The following is a 26,290-nucleotide window of genomic DNA, read 5'->3' on the forward strand; positions in this document are numbered from 1 at the left end:
CACATGGCTGCCATTGGGAGCCAGCCCATTTCCAGAGGAGGAAGTCCTAGGAAACTTTTGAGGTGGAGAATTGAGGATGTCCTGTGGGAGGGAGAGAGGGAGAGAAAGCATTAGGAAGTTGAATTTTCCCAGAAATCTTGACAAAACAGCAGATTCATAGGGGTATGCAGGGGAGTTCCCTGGCGGTCCATTGGTTGGGACTCTGCACTTCCACTGCAGTGGGCCTGGGTTCGATGCTGGTCAAGGAATCAAGATCCCACACGCTGGGCAGTGAAGCCAAAAAAAAGGGGGGGCGGGCTGTCCAGAGATGGTCTCCGGACCTGGGATAGGCCTGGATCCACCACGGCCTCCCAGGTCCACGTTGCCTTTTCAGTTGGAGTCACATCCGGCCTCAAGCGTCCATTCATATCCAGATAAGTCTTCTAACTAATGGATTGATTGCCTAACCAGTGGGGCCCAGGGCTGGCCTCTCCAGGGAGGCCTTGGATGCTAGGCCATTGACAGGCAGAATATGTGGTTGGCCAGGCCCAGCAGAGCCCTGGTGGCCAAATTTTCCCTTAAAGATGGCCTTTTAATGCTTATTTCTTGTGTGATTGTGGTATTGTGGTTTTATGGGAGAACATTGTTATTTAGGTGCATGCGAAAGTATTTGGGAGTGAAATATCATGATGTCTGCAACTTAGTTTTAAATGATGTAGTAAAAAAAAGAAAGGGGGATATGTGTATATACTGTGTATATATGTAGAGAGAGAGAAGGAGAGATAAAATTTGTACAAGTGTGTACAAAAAAGTGGCAAAAACATTAACTATGACTGAATCTAGGTAGAGGGTATATGGATGCTCATTGCAATGGCCTTTCAACTTCTCTGTATGTTTAGACATTTTCATGATAAAAAGCTGGGAAAAAAGTAAGAAAACCTTGCTTTTCCATAGTGGGCTTGGAGTTATTTGGTCAGGGGTGCTCATAAGTGACTACCTGTGGTTGACCTGAGTGACTCTCGGCCTCCCTGGGTGGGCAGAGACAGGAGCCAAGTGGTTCTGGGATGGTGGTGACTGGTGACTCTCAACTGGGGATGGGGGCACATGGTGACCCATGCAGAAAAAAGGACAGGGCCAGGCAGAGACAGTGAGCTTCCCTGGTGTGGAGGGAGCCTCTGGGGTTATTTTGGGTGTGGTGATGTTAACCGGACCGGGGTCAGGGCAAGGGAGATGCTGGGCTCTGGTTGGAGTTTGGAAGGGGTTGTCTGGGTGGGATGCAGAGCAAGTCTTTACAAAAGGCAGAGAGCAGCCTCTGGGCAGCTGCAGCCTGGGGGAGGGGACGAAATGCCGTTCACTTCACATCACGAACCTCTTATCTGTGGCCAAAGGAACACCATTAGCCTGTGGGCAGCGGAGGAGACCGGAGTGGCCCCAGGCTCTTGCTTGCAGCTCCACTGGCTGTCCAGTTCTCCAGGCTTGAGGCTCCCTCTCCTGGAATCCCCACTCCCAGGTCTCTTGTCTTGGTTTGTGTGGACTCAAATCCTGTCCACCAGGCCTCCCATCTGTTTGGGAGAAATAGCTGGGTTCCGGCACCAGTGGCCCCCTTGGCTTTGAGGGCCCTGGTGCCTACTAGAAGCATTTTGGGCAGCTAGTCGGCCCTCGTAAGGGGAGTGTTTTTCACGAGGGTCTTCTGTGAGCCTCACGTCTGTCTGTCAGCGAGCAAGGATACAGAGGCTGGCCTCTGGGTCATGATCATGGGGTCATCCTAGGGAGGTCTCAGAGCCGTGTGTCCAGGCTGACTGCCTGTTTGAGGAGCAGGATGATGTGTGTTTTGTGGGGGTGGGGGTGGAGAGGGGTGGTGCTGGGAGGAAGCTTTATGTAATTCTTGGCTGGGACTCAGGTAATTGTTTTAATGAAATGGAATGCAGCTTATTCAGAACTCGCTTGGCAGAAACAGCCATGTTCTGTTCTGTTTTCTTGTTGGAGAGAGCGAGTCACACACTTGCGGCCGTTTGAAAGTGTGGAACCCAGGGTGAGCTAGCATGAGCAAGGTGGGCCGAGGCCTTCGGGGATCTCCTCTCGGTTCAGCGCAAGGATCCTCAGATGGCTCGACGCTCCTCTTGACGCCAGTCTGGGAGCCTTTTTGAATGAGCCATGGACACTCGGGCCTCTTGCAACAACAGAAAGACCCTGCTGCAAGTGGGCTGTGAACTGAGCCTGGAGCTGCTGCCTCCCTCGTTGTCAGGAGACCTCGTGATATGGACGTGAGAGCGCTCAGCACACAGCAGACAGACCCTCCAGGACGGTCTGCTATTTGCTGTATCCCCTTTTTTCCACCTCAACACCTCCTGTAACTCTGCGCGCCCCCCTTACCCCCCCAGCATCTCCCATCAGTGTCGACATCATGGCCTAATGTGACCCATCCGCAGATACACCTGGATCCCCTTTCCTTCTGGTTTCCTTCCCCCGCCCTGTCTGCCCCTGCTAACTTCTTTAGTCTGCTCCTTTTTCTGTTTTTAATGCAGCCTGGGCCATTCTTCCACATTTTCTCTTTTGCTAAGAATGCATCTCACTCTGTAGCAGCCATATTTCCCCTCCCTTCCTTAAAATCTGCTTCTCTGCAGAACCCCCCCACCCGCCACTTCCTTCCCCTCCTCCTTCTCTGATCCCTTTGTGGAGCGCAACATTGCATTTTCCCAAAGGCTTTTTCTGGGCTCCCCTGTTTCTCTCCTAGGTACCCAGGTCAATTTATCTACTTGCGTGACCTCTTTTATCACTGGTATGTTGGCAACTCCTAAATTTATATTTCCACCCCTGACGTGGATTCTATTGTCCAGATTCTTCCGGTCTGCGCGCCAGCAAAGACCCAGCTCATTTCCTTCTCACTCTTTCTTCACGGCCTCATTTGTTGTCTGCTCTCTCTGTTATTGCCCCTTCCCTTCTCTTGGCCTGTGTTAAACCATTTCTGCAACAGTTTAAAATTTATTTTATTTATTTATTTATTTTTGGCTACATTGGGTCTTCATTGCTACGCGCGGGCTTTCTCTAGTTGCGGTGAGTGGGGGCTACTCTTCATCGTGGTGTGCAGACTTCTCATTGTGGTGGCTTCTCTCTCTGCAGAGCATGGGCTCTAGGCGCACGGGCTTCAGTAGTTGTGGCACACAGGCTCAGTAGTTGTGGCTCGCAGGCTCTAGAGTGTAGGCTCAGTAGTTGTGGCGCACGGGCTTAGTTGCTCCACAGCATGTGGGATCTTCCAGGACCGGGGCTCAAACCCGTGTCCCAGCATTGGCAGGGGGATTCTTAACCACTGCGCCACCAGGGAAGCCCCATTTCTGCAACATTTTAAGGTTTAGAAACGTTCACGTGCTTTGTCATTGTTGATGATTCTGACAACAGCCCTTTGGGGTATGTGGTAGCTTCCCCCATTTTACAGATGAGGAAGCTAAACTGCAGCTCAGGGCACATAGAGGAAGAGGTCACACCCAGTATCACCACAGATAATGTTGCAAAAACTTGATCTTAGGTCTTTGAGTGCCCAACCCCTTCCCTTTTTGGTTCTTCATGTTGGAAACCTTAACGCAGAGATGGGAATTCGCAGGTTGGATTTGGCCTGCAGACCTGTGTTACTTGGCCTGCGTGGTATTTAAAAATATTCTGAATTAGTTGGCAGCATTTAAAGTATCAGGAGATTGCACCCAAAAATCCGTATGTTATTTCTTTCGAAAAATCAGAGTCAGCCACACTAGACGCCCATTCTTCATGGCATTGGTTTGTTGAATTCTACAGCTCCCGCCCTTGCATCAGCCCTCTCTGTTGCCTGCAGCGGGCCCACTTTGGAAGGTTCTAAAAATGCTTTCATTCTGCCCTGAATTTACAGCAAACACACAGTTGCCAAGTCTAGGGGGTTTCTTTTTTTTTTTTTTTGCCGTATGCGGGCCCCTCACTGTTGTGGCCTCTCCCGTTGTGGAGCACAGGCTCCAGATGCACAGGCCCAGCGGCCATGGTTCACGGGCCCAGCCGCTCTGTGGCATGTGGGATCTTCCCAGACCGGGGCACGAACCAGTGTCCCCTACATCGGCTGGCGGACTCAACCACTGCACAACCAGGGAAGCCTAGGGGGTTTCTTGAACTGCATTCTCTGAGTTAGATTTGACTTCTGACCACTCCAAGCACTTAGCTCTGCCCGAAGTCTGGACCCTTGTCCATGTTGCAGAAAATAGCCTCCTGACCTGTCCGTCTCCTTTCACTCTCGGCCCTTAATGTCTCAACTGCACTCACCTTCTTGAGAAGGTTTTCCGGTTAACACTAGTCAACCTCTTGTCCCTCCCGCTTCACTGTAACTTCACAGATCTGTGTACACTGGGCTTTTTTTCCTTTTGTCTCCCCCTCTGCCCTGTAAGCCCATTGAAGACAGGGATCTTATCTGCTGTTCAAGTGTCTCTAATCTCCGAGTATGGCTGGGTTCTCTCTACGGTTGCTTAATAAATATTTGAAGGTGGCTGATGATTAAATGAGTATGAACTGCAGACACCCACCATGATGCTGAACCTCTAGCAAACCACTTCCTCCACTGGAGAATCTGAGCCAGAAACCCTCTGGGTTCCAGGCAGGTGGGGAGGCAGCATAGTGCCACAGACAGAACACAGGCTTGCCTATCAGCCCCTCCTCTCCTGGGTCTGTATCCGAGCTGCCACTTGCCAACTGTGTGACCTTGACAGGTCACCTTATACCCTGAGCCTCAGTCCCCTCATCTGTAAAACAGGCGCATTTCCTGAAATGCTGTGAAGTACTCAATAAACAGTAACGATTATCATTCTTATTATTATTCCCTGGAATAATCTAGACATTGCTTTGGGGGGGTTGGCTTTCTGTGTCACCTTTCCATCTGACAACTCTGCTGCCTGTGTCTGCTGTGGCCTTGGCGGCGGGCATTTAGAGCACATATACCTGGATGGCCATTCAGCTGGGCCTGGGGGAGGATTCTGAGTTCTGTTAGCTCCCCCGAGAATGTGATTTGGGACCCTTCGTGGCCCTGTGGGGTGAGGACGAGCGTTTGGGGCTCTGCTCTGTGGGTGAAATGGTCATGTCCTGGTGCTGGTGGTGTTAAGTTGGGTTTTGATTATGTGACATCTCGCTTCCCCTGAGCCTCTTCCGTGGCTTTGAGGAGGAAGCAGTGGGGGAAGAGGTTGTTTGGTGGCTTGGTTTATACTGATTGCTCATCTAAGGCTAAAATTTGAGAGTGGCCAGAGAGCTGCTCTGGGATCAGTGCAGGGCTTCTCCCAGAACTCGCAGCCCTTCCTCTGGCCAAGGCAAGCTGTAAAGGATGGTCTGTGACATCTACAAAACCTCCCAGGATGGGTCTAGGCCAGTGAGGCTCCTAGTAGCAGTAGAACGAGGGAGAGTTTGGTTTTCTGGGCCGTGAACTGTGACTTTTGCCAGCCGAGTGGACCCAGTACCTAGGCTTCCCCCTGTCTGCCTCTGTACCCATTTAAGGGCAGCCGATCTGTTGGGTCAGTCCCAGACCCCATTCAAACATTCAGGTTTGAAGTGGCTCAGAGAGTTGTGGCCAGGCCTTTCCTTGCTCTCTGTTTCCAGGAATATTCCTCTTCCTTGGGTGGAAATGGGAGTGTCCCACAGCCTGCACTTGGTTTCCTCAGGATTTACCATTCGCCCCGTGGACTCCCTCTGGACTCTGCTGACTGGCTGGGGTGGGTTCTCATCACTGGTGAGCTGCAGGACAGCCACATGGGGCTGGCTCCTCTGGGGCGGGGGTGAAGGAGCGGCCACGGTGCCTGGCACACTACACTTGTGCCTCGTCGGAGACCTGACCTGGTGCCCTCCTGGGCTCGCTTGGTTACATGCTGCCCATCTTGGAAAGTTCTATGTCCTCACAAGTGGATGTGTGGTTTCCTCACCGTCCTTAGGAGCGTCAGCCTAGCTGCATCTTTGGGGTGAGGGAGCTGTTGAGATAGCTCGGTGGCCTTGTTTCCTCCCTGTCTGAACCCCTCAGATGGTCTCTTCTGCCCTGTCCTAAACTTTCCAAGAATTCCCGCCTCTTCTCTGTCTTTGGAGAGCCGCGCTGGAAGTCTTTTAGCCTGCTCTGCTGAGGCAGCCACGTCAGAAACAAGCTGGGGAAGAAGAGGAGTGTCACCTGGAGGTGGTTGTCATGCTTCCTGTGGTCGCTTGTGATCATCTGTTCCCAAACATCCTGTTTGCACCCTTAGTGCAGCAGGAATTCTGACCTGGAGACAGCTATTATCTATCTGCCTGATCTCGGACAGAGGCATGGGGCCAGGAGTGTCACAGCTCATCTGCCCCTGGGGGACCCTGGGCTTGCTGGTCGCTGGCTGTTGATGGCATTGCTGGTAGCAGCTCCTTTCCTCGTCGCTGGCTTGGGCTTCACCCCGGCTCTGCCCATTCTCTTCTCCCTGCTTCTACTGCCTGTGAGATTTTCCTCCAAATGTTCTGTTGTGTGTGACCAGTCAGCACTCCCTTCTCTGTGGTTCTGGACTGATTCAGTCTTTCTTTTCTTTTTTTTTAATCTTTTTAAAAAAAAATTAATTAATTTATTTTTGGCTGCATTGGGTCTTTGTTGCTGCACGTGGGCTTTCTCTAGTTGCACAGAATGGGAGCTACTCTTCATTGCGGTGCGTGGGCTTCTCATTGCGGTGGATTCTCTTGTTGTGGGCTCTAGGTGCACAGGCTTCAGTAGTTGTGGCACACGGGCTTAGTTGCTCCATGGCATGTGGGATCTTCCCGGACCAGGGCTCGAACCCGTGTCCCCTGCATTGGCAGGCGGATTCTTAACCACTGCGCCACCAGGGAAGCCCGATTCAGTCTTTCTTAGAGTGGAAGGGGCCTTAGGATGTCACCCACTCCTGTGGTTGGGGTCTCTGCCGATCACCTCTTCAGTCAGAGCTGCTCACTTCGTATCTGTTTATATATTGGGCTTCCACTGAAGACTGCAGTTGCAAAAGGGGTTTTGTGGTTTTTCAAAAATTTGAAAATAAAAATGTAAAATCATTTGAAAATCACTTATGAGGTTCAACCCACCTGTTTTACAGAGGGACAAACTGAGACCCTCTGAGGAGAAAGTACTTGCCTGGGACACTTAATAGCACAACAAGCCTGTGCTTTTTTCCCTCTTTCTAGACCTTCCTGGGGAATATCCGGGTTCCTAGTTTTCTTCATTTCTAGAACCACACACTTGCCACAGTGTAGCCTCAATCATGCCATTTTGTAACCAGTATTGTTACTTAACTTTGTAAAGGTTTTTATGTCAAAGAAGATACATACCTATTGTAAAAACAAAAAAGAAAAAGGTACAGAGTGAAAGTCCTTCCTTCCTTCCTTCTCCCACCAGGGGTAACTGTGGTTAACAGTTTACTGCGTATCTTACCCACCCATCTTCTACACATTTGTAAATACATAAGCATGCATGTGATATACATACCCTTCACTTTTTTAAAACTAAGATGAAATTCACATAACTTAAAATTAGCCACTCTAAAGTATACAATTCAATGGCATTTAGGACATTCACAATTTGTGCAACCATCACCTCTGTCTAGTTCAGAACATTTTCATCACCACCAAAGGAGTCCCTGTATCTGTTAAGCAGTCACTTCCCTTTACTCCCTCCCCATAATCCCTGGCAGCTACTAATCTGCGTTCTGTCTCGATGGATTTGCCTATTTTGGACATTTTGTATAAATGGAATGATACAATACCTGGCCTTTAGTTATTGGCTTATTTCACTTAGCATAATGTTTTTGAGGTTCACTCATGTCATAGCATGTATCGGTACTTCATCCCTTTTTAATGGCTGAATAATATTCCATTGTATAGATAGACCACATTTTGTTTACCCATTCATTTGTTGACGGACATTTGGGTTATTTCCACCTTTTGGCTATTGTGAATAGTGCTGCTATGAACATTCTTGTTCAAGTATTTATCTGAATACCTGTTTTCAAATCTTTTATGTCTATATCTCTTCATTGTTCTTTTTTCTCTCGTCTTTTTTTGATTAAAAAAATTTATTTATTTATTTATTTGGCTGCGCCAGGTCTTAGTTGCAGCATGTGGGATCTTTGTTGCCACGTGCGGGATCTTCCTTGTAGCATGTGGAATCTTCACAGGGGCATGCAGTTTCTTTAGTTGGGGCATGCGGGTTCTTTAGTTGTGGCATGCCGGTTCCTTAGTAGCAGCACGCCAGTTCTTTAGTTGCAGCACGCCAGTTCTTTAGTTGAGGCATGCGGGATCTTTAGTTGTGGCATGTGGGCTCTTATTGTGGTATGTGGGATCTAGTTCCCTGACCTGGGATCGAACCTGGGCCCCCTGCATTGGGAGCACAGAGTCTTAGCCACTGGACCATCAGGGAAGTCCCTTCCTCTCTTTTTTAAATTCAAGTTTATTTACAGTAATATTTTGTTAGTTTCAGGTGTACAGCATAGTGATTCAGTTTTTTGTTCTTTGGGGTTTCTTTCGCAGATTATATTCCAATATAGGTTATTACAAGATTTTGGGTATAATTCCCTGTGCTACACAGTAAATCCTTGTGCTTATCTATTTTATATATAGTAGTTTTCCTCATTGTTTTTAAAGTTTATTTTACTATGTTGTTGTAAATGCCTATGAAAAGGACTAATTATATTCATGTTCCTTTTAATATTTAACTTTTTAAAAATACTGATTATCAGTGTTATACACATTCATTGTAGAAGAACTTAAAAAGTACAGAGATGCACAAAGAAGGAAATAATGAAAACTCAGGGAGATAATCGTCCAGAGATAACCACAATAACTGTTTTAATGCATTTCTGTATAATCTCTTTGGTGCATATGTATTTACATAATTGGGATACCAGTTACCAGCATTAATATAACATTTACCCTGTGCCGGGCACAGATCTAAGTGCCTGACTTACGTTACCATATTTTTTTTCCTCACAACATCCCTTTGAAGTAGGTATTCTTATAGATGCAGATGCTAAACCACGAAGAGGGTAAGTGACTTGCCTGAAGTGAATCGCTGGTAAGTGGCTGAGCTGGGATTGGAATCCAGAGACTGCTGTAAGCCACTGTCCCATACAGCCCCCTTTGATTCCTGTAGACTGTTCTGATTCCCACTCAGAGATGCCGCTGGGGAGGAAGGAGGCGACGGAGACAGGCTGGTGTGTGTGCATGTGTGTATTTCGTGTGTATGTGTATCACAGTGTGCTTGGGAGTGTAGTGATTGAGGAAATGATCAAACAGATGCATGACAGGTGTGAACACTGCCCTCCCACCCAGATTTGTCACTGGGAAGTATAGTGTCAGTTGGTATGTCTCCCTCCCCTCTGGGTGAGATCTGTGGGCCCAGCAAAAAGAGAGGAGCCTTTCCTGCTCCTTGGTGTCCCCCAGCCACTTCTGCTTCAGCCCTCTGTGGGTTCTCCGTCCTGCTGCTCTACAGCTTTCTGGTTATTTGATTATATCTTCCTTTGGCTTCCTTTTGAAAGTTTTTTTTTTCTCAATTGCTGAGCTTTGTCAACGAGAGAGTTGAACTCTCCAGCTACGATTGTGGATTTGTCTTTCTTTCCTTTCATTTCTGTCGATTTTAGCTTTATCTGGTTTGAAGCTCAGTTATTGGATGTGTATGTGTTTAGGACTATTACATGTTCATGACGAACTGACTTTTTATCATTATGAAGTGTCTTTCTTTATCTCTAATAATATTCCTTTCTGGAAGTCCACATCGTCTGATTTTCACAGAACCACTCCAGTTTTCTTGATATTAGTGTGAGTGTGGTATATTTTTCTCCATTGTTTTATACCTGTCAAACTGGTAGGAACTGTTTATCTGTGTCTTTATATTTAAAGTGTTTTTCATAGGCAGCTTATTTTGAATCTTGCATTTTTATCCAGTCTGACAATCTCTACCTTTTAATTGGAGTGTATAGACCTTCTAACATTTAAAGTAATTATCAACACAATTGGGTGTAAGTTTACCATCTTGTCACTTGTTTTCTGTTTCTACCATTTGTTCTTTATTCTTTCTTCTTTTCCTGCCTTCTTTTGCATTCATGGTGTATCTTTTAAGATTCCGTTTTATCTCCACTGTTGGCTTATTTGGCTGTACTTCATTGGTTTATTTTTTTTTCACGGTTGCTGTATGGTTTACAGGTTTAACTTAATACAGTCTACCTTCAAATCATAAACCACTTCACATATAATGTAAGAACCTTACAACAGTATAGATATTTCCATTCTCCCCTCCCGTCTTTTGTGTTATTGTTGTCATAAATCTTACTTCTACTTATATTATAAAACCCACACTATGTTGCTAGGCTTTTACATTTACCCACAAATTTACTATTTCTGGAACTCTTTGTTCCTTTGTAAAAAGGGCTTTTTTTAAGTCTAAAGAGATTAACAAAAATGTTTGCAAAACATTATTTTTTTCCCTTCCTCTCTCTCTCAGTTTCTCATCCAAAAACTTGTCGTCCTCTTTCTTTTCCTGGCGAGTTTCCCCTGCCTCTGGAGCTTCCCTCTGCATCGCTAATCCGTGCGTGCTTTTTGGCTGTCTCATCTGTAGCTCAGTGGTGATAATCAATGATGCTACCAGCTGGTCCAACTACAGAGCCCCATGGCTGGTGTTGCTAACACATTCCAGTGGTCCAGGGTTCAGAAAATCCACACATTCCAGCTCCCATCTCCTGCTCCTCTGCCCCACAGGGAGAGGTGTGACAGGATCCGATCCACAGGATGCTGGGGCTGCATTTCTCCCTGTTCCTCCTTGCCCTCCTCCTCCCCCTCCAGTGCCAAGTGAAAGTGCCACCAGCCCCAGGGCCTGGCTGCCCGGGTACCAGATTCCCGCCAGCTGTCTCACTCTTGTGAGCCAGCTCCCTTCCCTGACCTGCCCTCCCCCACCCACAGAGGAAGCCAGACAGGCCACACAGTGAGTTGAAACCTTAGGTACCCACCAGGGGCTGCTCTGCTCAGGCCACAAAGTCTTGTGCAGTGTTCCTTTGATTTTTTTTTTTTTTTTTTCTTTAAAGGGCAGGAGTGGTGCTGGTTGGAGAGGTAACTAGATCACAGTAGAGGGAAATTTCCTGGGATAGAAAAGGAGGGAGGGCTTGGGCCCTGTGCTTATGTGTTGCTGGCCCACATGGTGCTTGGCATGTATTGTGCGCTCATGGAAGCCCAGAGTGGCATGGACTGCAGTGGTGAGCAGGTCTCGGCAACAGATGGGCTTGGTGGGGCTGGGCTCTGCTCGATGCAAGGAGGTAAAGATAGATGGAGACAGACTCCCTGCCTTTAATGAGCTGTCACAGGCTGGTGGGACAGAGGCACTCAGGCAGACAGTTCCTACCGGTTTGGTATGTGCTCTCATAGGGGATGTGCACGGTGCTTTGGAACTCAAAGGAGAGGAACCTGGAATCCTGTGCCAGGAATGTGGTCAGAGAGGGCTTCCTGGAGGAAATGGTACCCTAAGCTGACTCTTTTTTTTGTGTGTGTGTATGCGGGCCTCTCACTGTTGTGGCCTCTCCTGTTGTGGAGCACAGGCTCCGGATGTGCAGGCTCAGCGGCCATGGCTCACTGGCCTAGCCGCTCCACGGCATGTGGGATCTTCCTGGACCCGGGCACGAACCCGTGTCCCCTGCATTGGCAGGCGGACTCCCAACCACTGCGCCACCAGGGAAGCCCCTAAGCTGACTCTTTGATGTGTGTTTATTTTAACTGGAGTCTTGACATTTAGAAAAGCCCCACATTTTCATCCTTTATATAAATCATAAGGATTTCCATAATAAGATTTGGGAATCTCTTACAGAAGATGCTGTAAAACCTGTACATTGTGGTTTATCTGTCCCTAAATAAGTGTTGTCTTCTCCATTTCAATGTTGCTATAAACACTGTCACCCATGTAGCATATGTTTGACTTTTTTTTTTTTTTTGGCCATGCCATGCAGCATGAGGGATCTTAGTTCCCCAACCCGGGCTCGAACCCGTACCCCCTGCATCGGGAGCATGGAGTCCTAACCACTGGAGTGCCAGGGAAGTCCCCAAACTACGTTAATTTATATGTGTTTCCTCATTGTAAGCAGGCTTGTCTTCCTGTCTGGATTTTTTTGTGTATGTGTGTTCTACCAATTAACTACTTTTGCAGTTTTAATCCTGTATTATTTCTACTTTGTTTTGTGTAAAAGGGGAAAAATAAAAAAGCTGGAATCCCCACCCCCTCCAAAATGTTTATTTTCCATAATAAGATTTGGAAATCTCTTACAGAAGAGACCCCCCCGGCATAGAAACCACGCTTTCCTATTTATTTAGGTAGGTAGAACGGATCCTTTTTATACTCGTGTTGCAGAAGAGGAAACTGAACTGTGATGAGTCTCAAGGGATAAGAAAGGATTTAGCCTGGAAAAGAAGACGGGAGAGTGGACGGCACAGCATGTGCAAAGGCCTGGAGGGAGGAGGCTTTTGTGTGTATGTGCTAACAAGTTCATGGGCTCTGCTGTGGCACCGTGTGTTGTCCCAACAGGATCTTACAAACTCATCAAACTTAGCCTGAGCGACAAGGCCACGGACAGTCGCTAGCCTTTGTTTCCCTAGTGGAATGACCTTTTTGGGTGGCCTCCGTATGGCAGTTGAGGTGGGGCCAGCCTCTGGGGCTTCTGTTATCCTCCAGTCAGGTGTTGAACTCTGTCAGTGCAAATTCTTCCCTGGCTCAGCTGGGGTGGAGCCCTGGGCCAGTTCTGAAGGGCATTTCCACAAGAGTTTGGGGCCTGAGATTGTGTCCTGGGCCCGCTGGCCCCAGTGGTGAGCCTGTATGCTTGTGTGACAGGAAGGACCTGGTTCCTGTGATAACACACTTGACTTTACCCCTCTTCCGGAGGGGGGCTGTCAGGGGCTGGAGGCAGCTTTATATTTGGATTTCAGGGCTGGACTTGGGCACCGCGGGAGTGGGCTGAGGGAGGGGTGAGCACTCTGAGAAGTCCAGAGCTGGCTGCACGCAGTTTACAGCTTCCCCACACCCGGGCCAGAGCCTCCCTGACCACACAGGAGTGGCAGCACCGTATCGTTCCCCAAACCTCTGCTTCCTGGGCCCCGGAGAGAGTCAGAGGTGGCTTGGCCAGGGGAAAAGAAAGGCCCTTGGGCTTGGGTAGCCCCGTGGCTCTGCCTGTCCCAGATCGCTGCCCTAGTCACCGTGACTCTCCTGTGTGCCTTCTTCCCTGAGGCCCTGCTTCTCCTCCCACCTGCCCTATCTCATCTGGTGGATGTTCCGTCCTCCCGCAGGAAACAAACGTGGGAGGCATCCTGTACTCCTCTGTCTTCATAGCCACTCAATTACCAGGTCTCCTTGATTTCGCCTAGTTTTATTTAGAGCATTGTGACTCTTGGGCCGCCTCTGGTCAAGCCCCGCCTCCCTCCTGGCTCCCCTGCACACACTGTTCTAAAACGCAAGTCTGGTCCTGTGTTCCCTCCCCCTACGGTTTGCCCTTGTAAGTCCAGACTCCACAGCAGGTCCTGTGCTCCTCTTCCCCCAAGCTGGGACTTGTGCTCCAGCCCCCTCGGTCTGCCAGGCTGTGTCTCACCTCTGCCTCTGTTCCTTCCTGTGCCTGGAAAAAACCTCTGCTTTCTCCCCCTGGCCCAGATTATGATAGTCTTCCACTAGTTAGCGCTCTGTGGGGACAGACAGTGTTTTGTTTTGTCACTTGTTTTTTGGCCGCGCCGTGTGGCATGAGGAATCTTAGTTTCCTGACCAGGGATTGAACCCAGGCCCCTGCAGTGGAAGCACGGAGTCTTAACCACTGGACCACCAGGGGAGTCCCCAGACATTGTATTTTTGTCACCTCTGTGCCCAGCATGGTGTTTTTAGACATTATCGGGGCCACCGCGGGTAAAGGTGAGGCGGCACCCAGGGAGAGGGATGGAAGGACAGGAGGAGGCAGGTCCTGGAGAATTCCCCCATCCCTATGATGTTAGAGGCTGTTATCATACCCAGTCTACAGATGTAGGAACTGAGCTCAAAGAGGTGCAGTGCCAGCAAGTGGCAGAGCTGGGACTTAGAAGTTTTCCAACTACAAAACCCACACTGCATTTCCTTGCAAACTCACATACTTGCTGAGGCCGGTGGGTGTTGTGAATGGTTGGAGTGGGCCAAAAAGAAAGGGCATTAGATTTCATGCTACAGCCAGTGGTGGCCCTGCAGGTAAGTAGACCCCTATTGCTAGCTCTTCTGACTGCTCCTGGGAAGCCAGACAATCTGGCTGTCATGTGAAATCTCTCAATTTATTAAGACTAACTCAGATTTCTTTTAAAAGCACAAACAGGGACCTCCACTGCAGGGGGCCGGGGGTATGGGTTCCATCCTTGGTCGGTTCGATCCCTCGTCGGGGAACTAAGATCCCATGGCCAATAAAAACCCCACAAACACATCCAGGGAGTTGTGTGGTGGGATGCAGCATGCAGGCCCTAAGGCTGGTGGCGTCTGCCATATTCTCTGTTGCCTCCTTTAACCCCCCTTCTCTGGCTCCTGCTGCCTCTAGAATCCCCTCTGGAAGAAGAATCAGAGTTCATTACTTGAAAGAGCTCTTGGAAGATTATCTGGGCCAACCTTAGCCATGTGTGGTTCCTATTTCACCAGAAAGGTAGGTAGGCATGGGCAAGTAAGGAACTTACTTACTCCGGGAGTCTGTGCTCCTGGACCTGAGCGGCTGGGCTCAACCCCACTGCCCCACCCCCAGTGGCTGCTGGCACTTCCTGCTGTCGGCCACTGCACACTGAACTGCCCTTGGCTCTAAGGGTGGCACCACCCCTGGGATCTTCCCTCAGAGGACCTGGACGCCAGGCCAGAGCGCCATGGCTGCGCTTTGGGCCTGGGTTTTGAAGTTTGTCCCTCTCACGTGGAAACAGGAGTCTTTGTTCACAGCCAGTGAGACTTGACTCCTCTCGTCCCAGCTCCTACCTCAACTACGTGTGGGGTAGGACAGTGGAGTGGGGGACCAGGCATCCCCCGCCTCCAACTCCCTGCAAGGGACGGTGCCCACGGAGGGAGACCTCACATTTCGGGGTACAACAGGGAGGGGTGGATGGGGATAGAGACTTGCACTTTTTTTTTAAGTTTAATTTTTTTATTGAAGTATAGTTGATTTACAATGTTTCAGGTGTATAGCAAAGTGCTTCAGTTATATATATCTTCTTTTTCAGATTCTTTTCCATTATAGGTTATTATAAGATATTGAATATAGTTCCCTGTGCTGTACAGTATGTCCTTGTTTATCTCTTTTATATATAGTAGTGTGGATCTGTTAATCCCAAATTCCAAATTTATCCCTCCCCTGCTTTCTCCTCTGGTAACCATAAGGAGACTTGTACTTTAAAAAAAAAAAAAATTCATTCATTCATTCATTCATTTATGGCTGTGTTGGGTCTTCGTTGCTGCACGTGGGCTTTCTCTGGTTGTGGTGAGGGGGGGTTGGGGGGGGTGCCGCTCTTGCCATCTGTCCTGGTTCTGCTGGGTTGGATTCCCAAGAGCCCCAGATGTCTCCTCCTATAAAACCCAAAGCGGGGCTGAGATGGATACTTCCCCCACCACCCTGGCCAATCTCCTGATATAACCAGCTGGGCATAGTGGAGGGAGGCCAGCCATGCCCAGCCAAGCTGAGCCCTGGGACCTTTTCTGCCACGTGAGCCCTGGGGCACAGACCATCCTGTTCGGTTCTTCCGTGAGGCTTGGCATCTGCTTGGCTCTCTGCTTCAGTTCTGGGGCTGGTAGGCTTCTCGCTGGTGGACTACAGGGGCTTATTTTGGTTCTCTTCCCACCCCGTCCTCCTCCTCTGTACCTTGATGTCCCTACATGTGAGCCCTGCCAGCGAGACTGACAGTCCTTGTATGCTTTTACTTTCAGGCAAGTCTTTCCCTCCTTCTTTTCTCTTGTGGTTTCCCAGTGTGACTCTTGTTAGCTAAAGTCGTGAGGACTGTGGCCTCCCTGTCCAGGAAGAGGCCGAATTCCCAGTGCAAAGAGTCAGCAAGGATATGGGCTTCCAGAGAAATTTGTCTTGACCCCCTCAGGAAATGGCTGGAAGCATCTCTCCTTTGTAGATCAGCGACACCATCCCACCAGGGCCTGTGTGGGGAGCTTGGGAAGGACTGGGACAAGACTTAGGGCTCCTCCCTTACTCAGGAGGTACCAACAGTCAGTCAGGCAGCCCAAGAATTTTGTCTTGCCCCAAACCAAGCAGATGGCTTCCAAACTTGTGAAACTGGGAAGACCGGGGCTGGATGACATTGATACCTCTAGGGAAGTGAAAGTGTAATTGAGGGTCAACTGGAGGCCACTGGCCCTGGCTCTTTCTTGCCCCCTCTGCCCCTTCTTCTCTGCTCTTGACTGTCTCAGATAGTGGTTCCAGCTGTGTTCTGTAGTGTCAGCCCCTCCAGATGATACTTGAGCTGCCCATCCTTCTTCTGGAGGGTGCTGCCTGGGGTTCTGAGCACCTCCCAGCTCTTTCTCTCCCTCAGGAAAGCATATTGGAACACACGTGGGTGGGCTGACAGTCATGAACCCACTTAAGCTTATTTTCAAACAGCGAAAGCAAATAAATAGCAAATGTCCATACTTTATGATCCTTAGCTAAGGACAGGTGGTGGCACACCTCAGGCTGATTGATTGTACATCATGCGAGAGATTCTTTGTTCCTCCCTCAGTTGGCTGTGTGGTACCTTCAGTGGAGCCTTGACTGCCAGTCTGTCTCCTGATGATTCTCTTGCCACCTCTGCCTGATTCTGGTGGAGGCTGGGGAGCCACTGTACCCCAGGACAATGGCCCAGGCTCCTCAATCTGTGCAGATAAGAAGAGGGTGGAGGTCAGCACCTGGGGCCAGCCCCATCTTGCATCATGATGTTTGGATGGGCAACAGGGTGGAAAACACTCTTGCAAGTAGACCTACCAGGCAACGAGTTAGCCTAGAACATGGAGCTCCCTGTGCCACCACTAGGGGCTCATCTGTGGCACAGGGCCCTGCCTGAGGGGCACAGACAAGAAGGGAGGCCCAGAGCAAGGGCCCCAGCAGAGGCCGGAGTGGAAGGGCACCCCAGTGGCCAGCCTTCTTGGATTGCTCCAGGGGCTCTGGAGACTGGCGCTTTGAAAACGGAGAGTGTGGAAAGTGGTGACAGGCAGACTAAGGGACAGCTGCTGACAGCGATGTTCCTCTCCCAGTGGGGTATCATGGAAGGAACATGGGTGAGCTCTGCAGTTAGGCAGAGCTGTCCTCGTGGGGGTGGGAGACGCTGCCAGGCTGCAGAGCGTACTCATCAGACATCTCTGAGCCTCTTTGTCCTCATCTATAAAATGGGGTTGTGAGGCCCGCACGTTTCTCCCCGTGCCCCCCTGTCTGAGCTTCTTTCTGGTCACGCGGCCCTGTCTTTAGGTTCCTTTGTGGCACTCTGCAGGGCTCGGAGCCTCAGTGGCAGGAGCAAAGGCTGCTGTGCCCTGGGCTTGCTCTGGGAGGTCAGAGACTGAGAGCTCCTTCTATTGCTGAGATTCCAGGTTCAGTGCCACAGAGCTCTCAGACAGCAGTGACTTCCCAGCAGGTGGCAGAGCTGGCATGGGGCTGGGAGGTGTTGGAGCCCTGTAACTTCTCGCTCTCGCCTCTGTCCTTGCTAGGGAGTGAGTTGGAGGTTTCTGGGCTCAGCTGATGTTCTCTGAGGAGGACTTGGAATGAACCCAAGGAACAGAGGGATGAGGTCAGTGGTTTGCTCAGCAAGGAGGCCCGAGTTAGTGACAGACCTGTCACAGCTCCCAAGTTTCCTGGCTGCAGTCCCTGGCTCCGCCTCCTCCCCCTCCCATCCTTAGGGAGATGAAAGGCAATGATGCCATGATGCCATGATGCGGGTTTCTTTACCAAGTGTCTCCTTGTGTCACAGCGGGAGGCCTGCGAGGCTCTCCCCAGCCGTGGTGGTTTTCGCACACTTTTTCATTGATTACTCACCCTGTGCTCCATGAGCTATCTGAGTAACTAAAGCCCAGAATTGCCACCCAGCCTGGTGAGTGGTGTGGATTTGAACCTGTCCCCCTCTCTACTTGAAGGGCCGTTCTTTCCACTCGGCCATGCTGCCATGCAGGCTGGGATGCCAGGAGGGTTATAGAGAGAGCTATGTGATTGTCCCAGCTCCCAACGCCACATGGGAAGACAGATCTATGGTATGGATAGGATGGCTTTGTGGGGCTGCTTAAATGTCATCTAAGCCCCCATGTGCATGTATAAAATGTCTCTCTGAAGCCTCAGTTCTTATCTTATAATTCATTTGCATTTTGCACCTGACTCCATAAAGTAGCCTTTTAATTTAAGGCAGTGATTTCAATTTCTTGCTTCTGAGTCAGTTTGATCCTCAGAAGGTGTTCTGGGTTTACCTGTGTCCCTGGCCTCCACACTCCCCCTGGGGGTGTGGATATCCCTGTAGATGATGGGGGTGGGAGGCATGTTCAGTGCTGTGAATAAAGGCGCTTTGCTGGGGAAAGGGAAGAGGGGGCCCAATTTGGCCAGCGAGGCAGGTTGCAGTGAGTGGTCCGAGAAGGTACAGGACAGTCGGGGCTGTGTTCTGAGAGGCTCAAGACCAGAATGCCAACCCCAGGGGTTCCGATCTCATTCTGTAGGCATAGAGGGTCATGATGGCTGAGTGTCCTGACTCTCTTTTGCTTGGCAATCGTCCAGTCACTGTCCGAGAGGCTCATGAGGGTATTCGCGCTGTGGATCTAGCAAGGGGAGAGGAGGTTCCTGCCCTCAGAGGGCAAGCGGTCTAGTGGACCCGCACAGAAGGGGTGAGGTTTCAAGTTCACACTGCTGGCATCTGCTGCAAGGGTTAGAATGGGAGTGCGCAGGGCAGGTGCTGCCGGCAAGTTCGAGAAGGGGCCGAGCGTAGATTCAGATGCCGGTCTGAGTTGGCTTCCTGTGATAGAAAGGGAGGCAAGTAAAGGGGAGAGGCCCCGTGAAGGAAGAACTGATGGTGCTTGGTGACAGTGACATGTGGGGAGCTGGAAGAGGGCCGCAGGATATCACAGGTGCTATAGGAGAACCGGGGAAGGCCGGCAAGAGAGTGCGGTCAGGAAATGGCCTAGCTGCCAGAGCCGTGTTCATTAGTCAGAGCTGGACTGGTCAAGAGGGGGTAAGTAGTGCTATGAAATCCACAAACATTGGGAAAAGACTACAGCTCATTCCTGGAACAGGCCAACTTTTGAACTTTCTGTTTGGGTCTCTGTAGGGCGGATGACTCACTTCTAAGCCCCTCCTAACCTCTGTTGATGATTAGCAGGGGTGAGAGGCCCCCGGAGCCGCCCTGCTCTGCAACAGACCGACTTGCCACAAAGAGCCCAGATTGCAGGAATGGATTGGGTGGATTTGGAATAGCTGAGAAAAATTCCAGCCCCTGAGCCGCCTGGGTTCGAGGCTGTCTATCTTGTTGTATGTAAATCCACGTTTTACCCTTTGAAGGAACCGAGGGGTGGGCCTGGAGTTGGACCCTAGACACGACCTTAAAAAAGTCCAGAGTCTCTGGGTGACCCGAGGAGGTGATGAAATCTGACCAATGAAATGCGTCCACGGGGTTCTGGGCCCTCTGGGCGAGGGTGGGGCCCGCTGATCCTGGACCCAGAGATGAGTTATTTACAACAGAAATGAGACTCCACTGTCCAGTCAGCCTGGACCTGCTGCTGTGCCCATCTTGGGGTGGTGGAGGTGTGCAAAGTATACCTGGGCGGCTTCTCCCACCTGTTGCTGCTTAACCTGCTGGAGCCCCATCAGATGGGGAAGCCACCGTGGCCCAGGGCCTGGTCACTGGGGGGGTCCTGTGTGGGTGCCCAGTGAGATGGGGCCTGGCACAGTTGGGCTTCTGCCTGGAGCTCGGGGTGACCTCTGGAGTTTCCTTTCCGCCTTTATTCTCTCGTGTCTCTGGTTACCTGTGCTCTGTGACCTTGGGCACCAGCCAGGCACCCAGTAAAGAGAGCCAACCTGCCTACACACTCATGTTGTGTCAGCCCCTGCAAGGAAGGGCAGACAGGAAACCGCCCTCCTAAGGCATGTGGGAAGCCCAGGCAAGAAACGCCTTCTCCAAAGGGCGGCCTCCCACCTCTCCGAGCAGCAGCTTGGAAGACTCCTGGCCGTCTCCCCTGGTTTCCTGTGTGTCACCCCCAGCCCACACTTCCTTCAGGGCTGAGAGTAAAATGGCAGTTCCTGTTGAGTGAGGCATGAGTCAGCGGAGGAGAATGGTGGCTGAGTCTTCATAACCTCCAGGCACGGCTATTAAATATTTAAATGACACTACAGTATTGATTGTTTCTCCTCCATCCCCTTAGGGAGAGCAGTTCGCTGTCTGGGATTCAGATAATAGCAATATCTTGGATTTAGACAAACTCCGAAGAGCTCCAGAAAGGTTCTGTGTAAATTTCACCCAAAATTATGTTATCTCCTCCTCAGAGCTTGCTATCAGGCATGGGAACAAATTGGGTTCTGCCCGTTTTACTGCTAGAGAAGATGCCCGACCCGATGACGGGCACCCAGCAGGCTGGGCCTGGAATCACAGCATCCTGGCACTGGCTACTTTCTCTGTTCGCGGCTCCTTCCCCATCTTCCTCGTCCTCACAGTCCCGCTGTCATTCAGCCATTCATTCTACCTGCGGGGGATACGACATCAAGCAAGATAGACAGGGCCCCTTAATTCTTGGAGAGGAGGCAGTCAGTTGACAAGAACCCAAATTGGCAGGGGAGGCCCCTTCAGGAGATTGAGTTCCTAGTCAGTGTCCAGTCCCTGGGTCCCCGGGCTGGGTAGTGCAGAGCAGATCTGGCCTAAATTGTAGATTGGCGGTTACTGGTCACAGATCTGTCTTTCCTCCCAGGACAGTTATCAGGATAAATATACCCAGCTCCCCATTCCTGGGGAGTTACTCACCATGTAAAAGTGCCCTGCTGCCCTGGATTAGATTACCTCTGCTCTAAGTGCTCACATGCTCAGGGCTGGGGGAGGGGGAGACCCGCCTTCTCGTCCTGCTCTCCTTCCTAATCTGGAAGAGTCTCAGCAGAGGGGCCGAGATGAGACTACCCCGTAGAGGGGAGCCGGTCCTGCTGTTTACACAGATCCTTCCTTAGGAAGGGCCGAGCCCCGCTCACTGCTTATGTACTGAGCTTGGGCAGCTGTAAGGAGGCTGGGCAGCTTTTCCTCTGACACTTGAGGCCACCAAGCCTGCACAGGTGGTCAGCAGGGGGGCCGAAACCTCTCTTGCTCACAGTTCTGAACCCAGCAAGGTAGGCAGGCTGAAAGGCTGGGTTTCTCCAGGTCTGGTGGGGAAGGGACTCACCAAGCTGCTGCTGTCTCTGTGAGAGTCTGGGTCTCACCATAAATGGAGGGAGTGGACAGTTGGCCCTGACCTGGGAAGGCCTTGTGCAGTGGCAGTCCCTTATGGCTGTGCCGGAGCTCTCAGGGCAGCGTTTGCTGCACCTTCCTTCTGCTTCTCAGCTCCCAAGGAAACACCTGCCTGGGCCGCGAAAGCTGAGTTACACTGGCCTGCAGGAAGAAGGTGGGTGAGCTGAGCCTTGTTCTTACTGTGGGCCTCTTCTAGGCTAGGTATCAAGAACATAAGGCATGTCAAGCTGGGGTCTTCCTGGTGGCCAAAGGACCCCACCTCTTTTAGATCGGCCTAGCGTTGGTGTGGCAGGGGAGCCTGTGAACTCTGGGATGGGATGATGCCCCACATGTACCTGCCCCATCATGAAGATCTGCTGGGCCGGCTTCTCCATGGTGACTTTGTTTTCCTCAGAATGGTGCCCCTAACTGATGATCTAGAGTTGCAACATCCTTTGCCTTCAGGATGTTGAAGCGCTTTTCTCCTTCCCCTCCAGGGCTAACCATCTCTCTGGGAGGGAACTCCATCTACTGAGCGTGTGCTCTATTCTAGGCACTGTGCTAAAGCAGGCACTTTATATCCACTCTCTCATGTAATCCTTACTCCTGTGAGTAAGGTGGTGGAATTCCCATTGGACGGACAAGGAAACCGAGGTACAGGAGCAGTTAAGCAGCCTGGACGAGCAACTTGGCCACAGAGCAGAGTTTGTGTGACTCAGAATTCCGCTGTGTGAGTTCTAACATCTCATGTCCTCAGACCCTGGGAGGGAGAATGAAATCGCTCTGGTAACCGCGTGCCCGCCGCCCCTGCCCCCCCCCCCCCCCCAACATTTGAGAGAGCCTGGATGGCCCTTTATCTCACTCTCTTTGGCGTCCATCCAGCTCTAGGCCTCTGATCTTGATAGTCTTTATCACATACTAAGAAGTTGCCGGGCTTGGGTAGGAGGAAGCCAGGCTTATGAAAGAGGCTTGACTTTATACTTTATACTCCAGTTGGGGGTGGAGGTGGAGGTGGTTAGTTGAGTCTGTTTAACTTATTATTGGGCCGCCGTGTGTCTGTGGGTCAGCCCAGGCCCCCAAACCTCAGTCTGGCGGAGATCCCCTATGTTGGGGATGTGAGGGGGCCTGGGACTCCCTCCATCCTGGGCGCCTTTGCTGATCTGGGAATATGAGGGGCGCAGCTGCAGCATTTGCCCTGGAATGCAGCCCGACCGGGCCCCTGAGTCTCCTCCCTCTCCCAGCGCAGAGCCTGGACACCTGAGTCTTAACCCCCTCAGGGCTGCAGAGCCAGCGGCTACCCCACCCCCGCCCGGTCCGCAGGACTGTGCTTGGCTGCTGGTTGCTGGGGCCCAGGGGAGGGCCTTTCACCTTGTCCTGGACCCGTGCGCTGTGCCCACCCACCTGCTTGCCCTTGGGTAGCCTCTCAGTGGAAGCCACAACCCCTCTGAGTGGCTGCTTAGGTGCAGCCGCTGGGCAGTGGAAGCTAGGGCATGCGTCTGTCTCTTGTGTCACTCTCGAGTCACGCCTTCAAATGATGTGTGCTTCAGGCACGGCCCAGAGGCTTGCCCCCCCCCCCCGCCCCCGCCCCCGCCCCGCGCTGTTGTGCTCCTCCTCACAGCCTGCTCCGTCCCTCCAGCTCAGTCAGGCATTCTCTGGCACTGAAACTTTCCCGGTGCACCCATGGCCGGCTGGGGGCTCCCGGGTCTTCCCCGGCTCTAAAATTCCGTGATTGCTCGAGGTTACCTTCGGTTACTCCCCGTGGCGGAGAGCCGACGGGCCAATAGCTCCCTCTGGCGGGCAGCGGAGGATGGTCCGCACCCCTTCGCTTCCAGGGCGCTACAAGCTGGTTGCTCTCTGGTGGACTGGAAACTTTACATTAACTCCTGCATCCCCAGTTTCGAAAGGGGAAATCTCCCTCTCCACACATACACTGGATAGACTCCCAGAGACCTGGGCTTTCCCTCTTCTTGGATGGAAGTGACAGAGCCTGCATCAGCTGGTCTGGGGAGGCAAAAAGCCTGCAGAATCTAGGGTGATTTCCTCCAGAAAGGGCAAGGAAAAGGGAAGCCCCAGAGAGAGCTCTTTCCCCAGGGTGACTAGCGTGGTCCTAGTCGCTCTGACTTGTTCCGGTGGTCTCAGGCCTGGACCCAGAAGCTTAGTGGAGCGATGCTGAGGAAGTCTAAGGCCTTCCGTAGGCTGAATGAGTGAGCCCCGACTGCTTACTGCTTCTGTGTGTATGGAAGCTATCCTCCAAATGTGGCACCATTTTCTCTGACACCTTCTTCAGGGTATGTGTAGAAGGAATCCTGAGCCTGCCCCTAGGGTATTCAGAGCTGGCACCAGGCAGTAACTGTAGCTGAAAACTGGGGACCTTCCCCCCACCCCCGGCCCCGCTGTGGACTGCAAGTGGACTCCATCTGCTGCCTCTGTTTACTCAGGCCGGGGAGGAGCTTGCAAGGAGACTTTGGCCCATCACCATTTTGCAGCCTGTGGGGAGATAGCAGGCCTCGGCACCCATAGGAATCCAAAGTAGAGGCCAGCGAGTACTCCTCCGTGCCTCCTGTATTCCTGGCTCTCCCCTGAGGCGCTTGTGCTTGTGAGGGGTTTGGTGGGACAGTGGCACCAAGTCCTGTCTATCACAGAGCAAACACCAAGGATGGAGAGAGAGGAGGAAGTACACCACAGAACCGGTGGCTGTACATGTCCTAACTCTCACTCTGACACAAGTTTGGACAGTGGTGTGCCTCCGCTCTCTGACATCCACAGATGTTTCACTCTGTTTTGGGGGTGTTTTAAAAAGGATTTATTATTTATTTTATTCATTTTTGGCTGTGTCGGATCTTAGTTGAGGCATGCGGGATCTTTTGTTGCGGCGCGCGGATTTTCTCTCTCTAGTTGTGGCACGCACTCCAGGGTGCATGGGCTTTGTAGTTTGCGGCACGCAGGCTCTCTAGTTGAGGTGCACGAACTGAGTAGTTGTGGCACGCGGGCTTAATTGACCCGCGGCATGTGGGATCTTAGTTCCCTGACCAGGGATTGAACCCACGTCCCCTGCGTTGTAAGGTGGATTCTCTACCACCGGACCACCAGGGAAGTCCCCACATGTTTCCCTTTGAAAGTTACTTTTTTTTTTTTTTTGCGGTTCGTGGGCCTCTCACTGTTGTGGCCTCTCCCATTGCTGAGCACAGGCTCCGGATGCTCAGGCTCAGCGGCCATGGCTCACGGGCCCAGCTGCTCCGCGACATGTGGGATCCTCCCGGACCGGGGCACGAACCCATGTCCCCTGCATCAGTAGGCGGACTCTGAACCACTGCGCCACCAGGGAAGCCCCTGAATGTTACTTTATTACTTTGCTTTTGCTTTTCTCTTCAAAGTTGCCCTTTTCTTGTCTTGCCCAGATCCTACCCATAGAGGACTTAGGAGAAGTCAGCACTTTGCAACCCAACCTGACCTCCTTGGAGGAAAATCTTTTCCTGAATTTCACAAAGCACATGAGATGTGGTGTTTGCAGCTTCCCGTGTACTATAGCATCTGCTTTCCCATATAAACCTCACACCAGTGCTGTGAGGTGGGGAGCTAAGTGATTTGCTCTGTGGCTGTGGGTAGTGTAGATAGAGGAGCTGGGACTGAACTCAGGTCTGGCTCAACTTGACAGATCTTTTGTCTCTACCCCCCCAGGACTGGTCCTTTTGACCAACAGATGTATCTGTGTTGAAAAGAGCCTGTTTAAATCATAAACCAGAATCCATCCGTGAACCAGTAAGCCAGGCTTGGAGTCAGGTCATGAGTGAGGTGGGAGAAGGTGTTTGGTGCAGAGGCTGGTGGTGTCCCTGGCTCAGAAGGTTTGACGAGGAAGCTTAACCTTCTGTCTTCTGTTGAGTGGAGCCCGAGAGACCCGAGTTCAGGTCCCAGCGGTGTCACTTCAGCCAGCTCAGGCAGTGTGGAGAGATGTGCCTCTGCCTCTCTGAACCTCAGTTTTGCCATCTGTGCTAGTGGTATCATGAGGAGGAAGAGAGGTGACACAGGTGAAACTCCTGGCACGTGGTGGGCATTCAAGCATGACAGCTGACCTTGTTACCCCTACTGGACTTGCACTTGTTGGGGGCTGGCTCTGCCCATGATGGAGAAGGAGGGACCCCAACCCTCCTGCTGGCTTGGGCCCAGAGGAAGCCAGGACGCCTGTGAAGCCAAGGCAGCAGGTGTGGCCTTGGAGAGGCCACTGGGATTGGCCCTGGACACTTGTTCCTTTTCCACTGTTACCTAGACACACAGACTCCCTCTAGTTCCGGTTTGCTAGAGATAGGAAGTCAGACTTCTTCCAGAGGACCTGGAGGAGTCGGGGGCTGCAGGAACTGACCTTCCTTGGAAGTCAGAGACATCCCGGGCCTTGGAAGAAGCTTCTGATCAGCTGGGTAGGAGCCTGGGGTAGATGCTGCCAGCCTTGGGCATAGGACATCAGGGCACGTAGCTGGGAGGTGTGGGCCCACAGACCCAGGCCCTGGGTGAGGCCTTTGTTTCTTTCTTACTTCCTTTGAGCAGGGGTGGGGTTGGGGACAGGGCCACCAGGAAGGATCAGACTGGCAGCCCTCAGAGCTTGGGCCCTGTCATTCAGGAAGTTGTACTGTTTAAATCTGGCACCATCGTGTGATCACAGCAGCCTCTTGCAGGGCAGATTTTTGGGGTTTGGGGCCTCTGAGGAGCCAGTCCTGTCACTTACCGGCTTTGTTATTTGGGGCCAGTCCCACCACCTCTTGAAGCCGGTTTCCCTGTCTGTAAAGGGAGGGTGAGAATTCCAACTTCATGGGGTATTACAAGGATTAACTGAGACCACGTATGCAACGTGCCCAACACGTTGCCTGTTACTAGTAAACAGCCATGATCCAGCCATTGCTTTCTGGTGATTATTATCACAAGGGCCAGGGACCGAGTTCCCCCA

The 26,290-nt window shown here is 51.4% G+C and overlaps 1 protein-coding gene across 36 annotated transcripts in view; it reads left to right on the forward strand.

Annotated features, from left to right (window-relative positions):
• Positions 1-26,290, forward strand: part of PXN (paxillin) — a 44,593-nt gene that overhangs the window by 5,274 nt on the left and 13,029 nt on the right. For 4 of the 36 annotated variants that reach the window (XM_067015356.1, XM_067015360.1, XM_067015357.1 and 1 more), the window contains exon 1: positions 21,408-21,529. The exons of 13 other annotated variants lie outside the window; for them this stretch is intronic. In XM_067015356.1, the coding sequence (XP_066871457.1) occupies positions 21,412-21,529 (118 nt within the window). In that variant the 5' untranslated portion in view covers positions 21,408-21,411. Of the gene's footprint in view, positions 1-14,510; positions 14,613-21,022; positions 21,258-21,325; positions 21,530-21,851; positions 22,085-25,618; positions 25,780-26,290 lie in introns of those variants that run through there. 19 more of the 36 variants (XM_067015383.1, XM_067015369.1, XM_067015378.1 and 16 more) reach the window with 16 other exon arrangements.

Source organism: Kogia breviceps, chromosome 15, assembly GCF_026419965.1.
Source record: "Kogia breviceps isolate mKogBre1 chromosome 15, mKogBre1 haplotype 1, whole genome shotgun sequence".
Lineage (NCBI taxonomy): Eukaryota > Metazoa > Chordata > Mammalia > Artiodactyla > Physeteridae > Kogia > Kogia breviceps.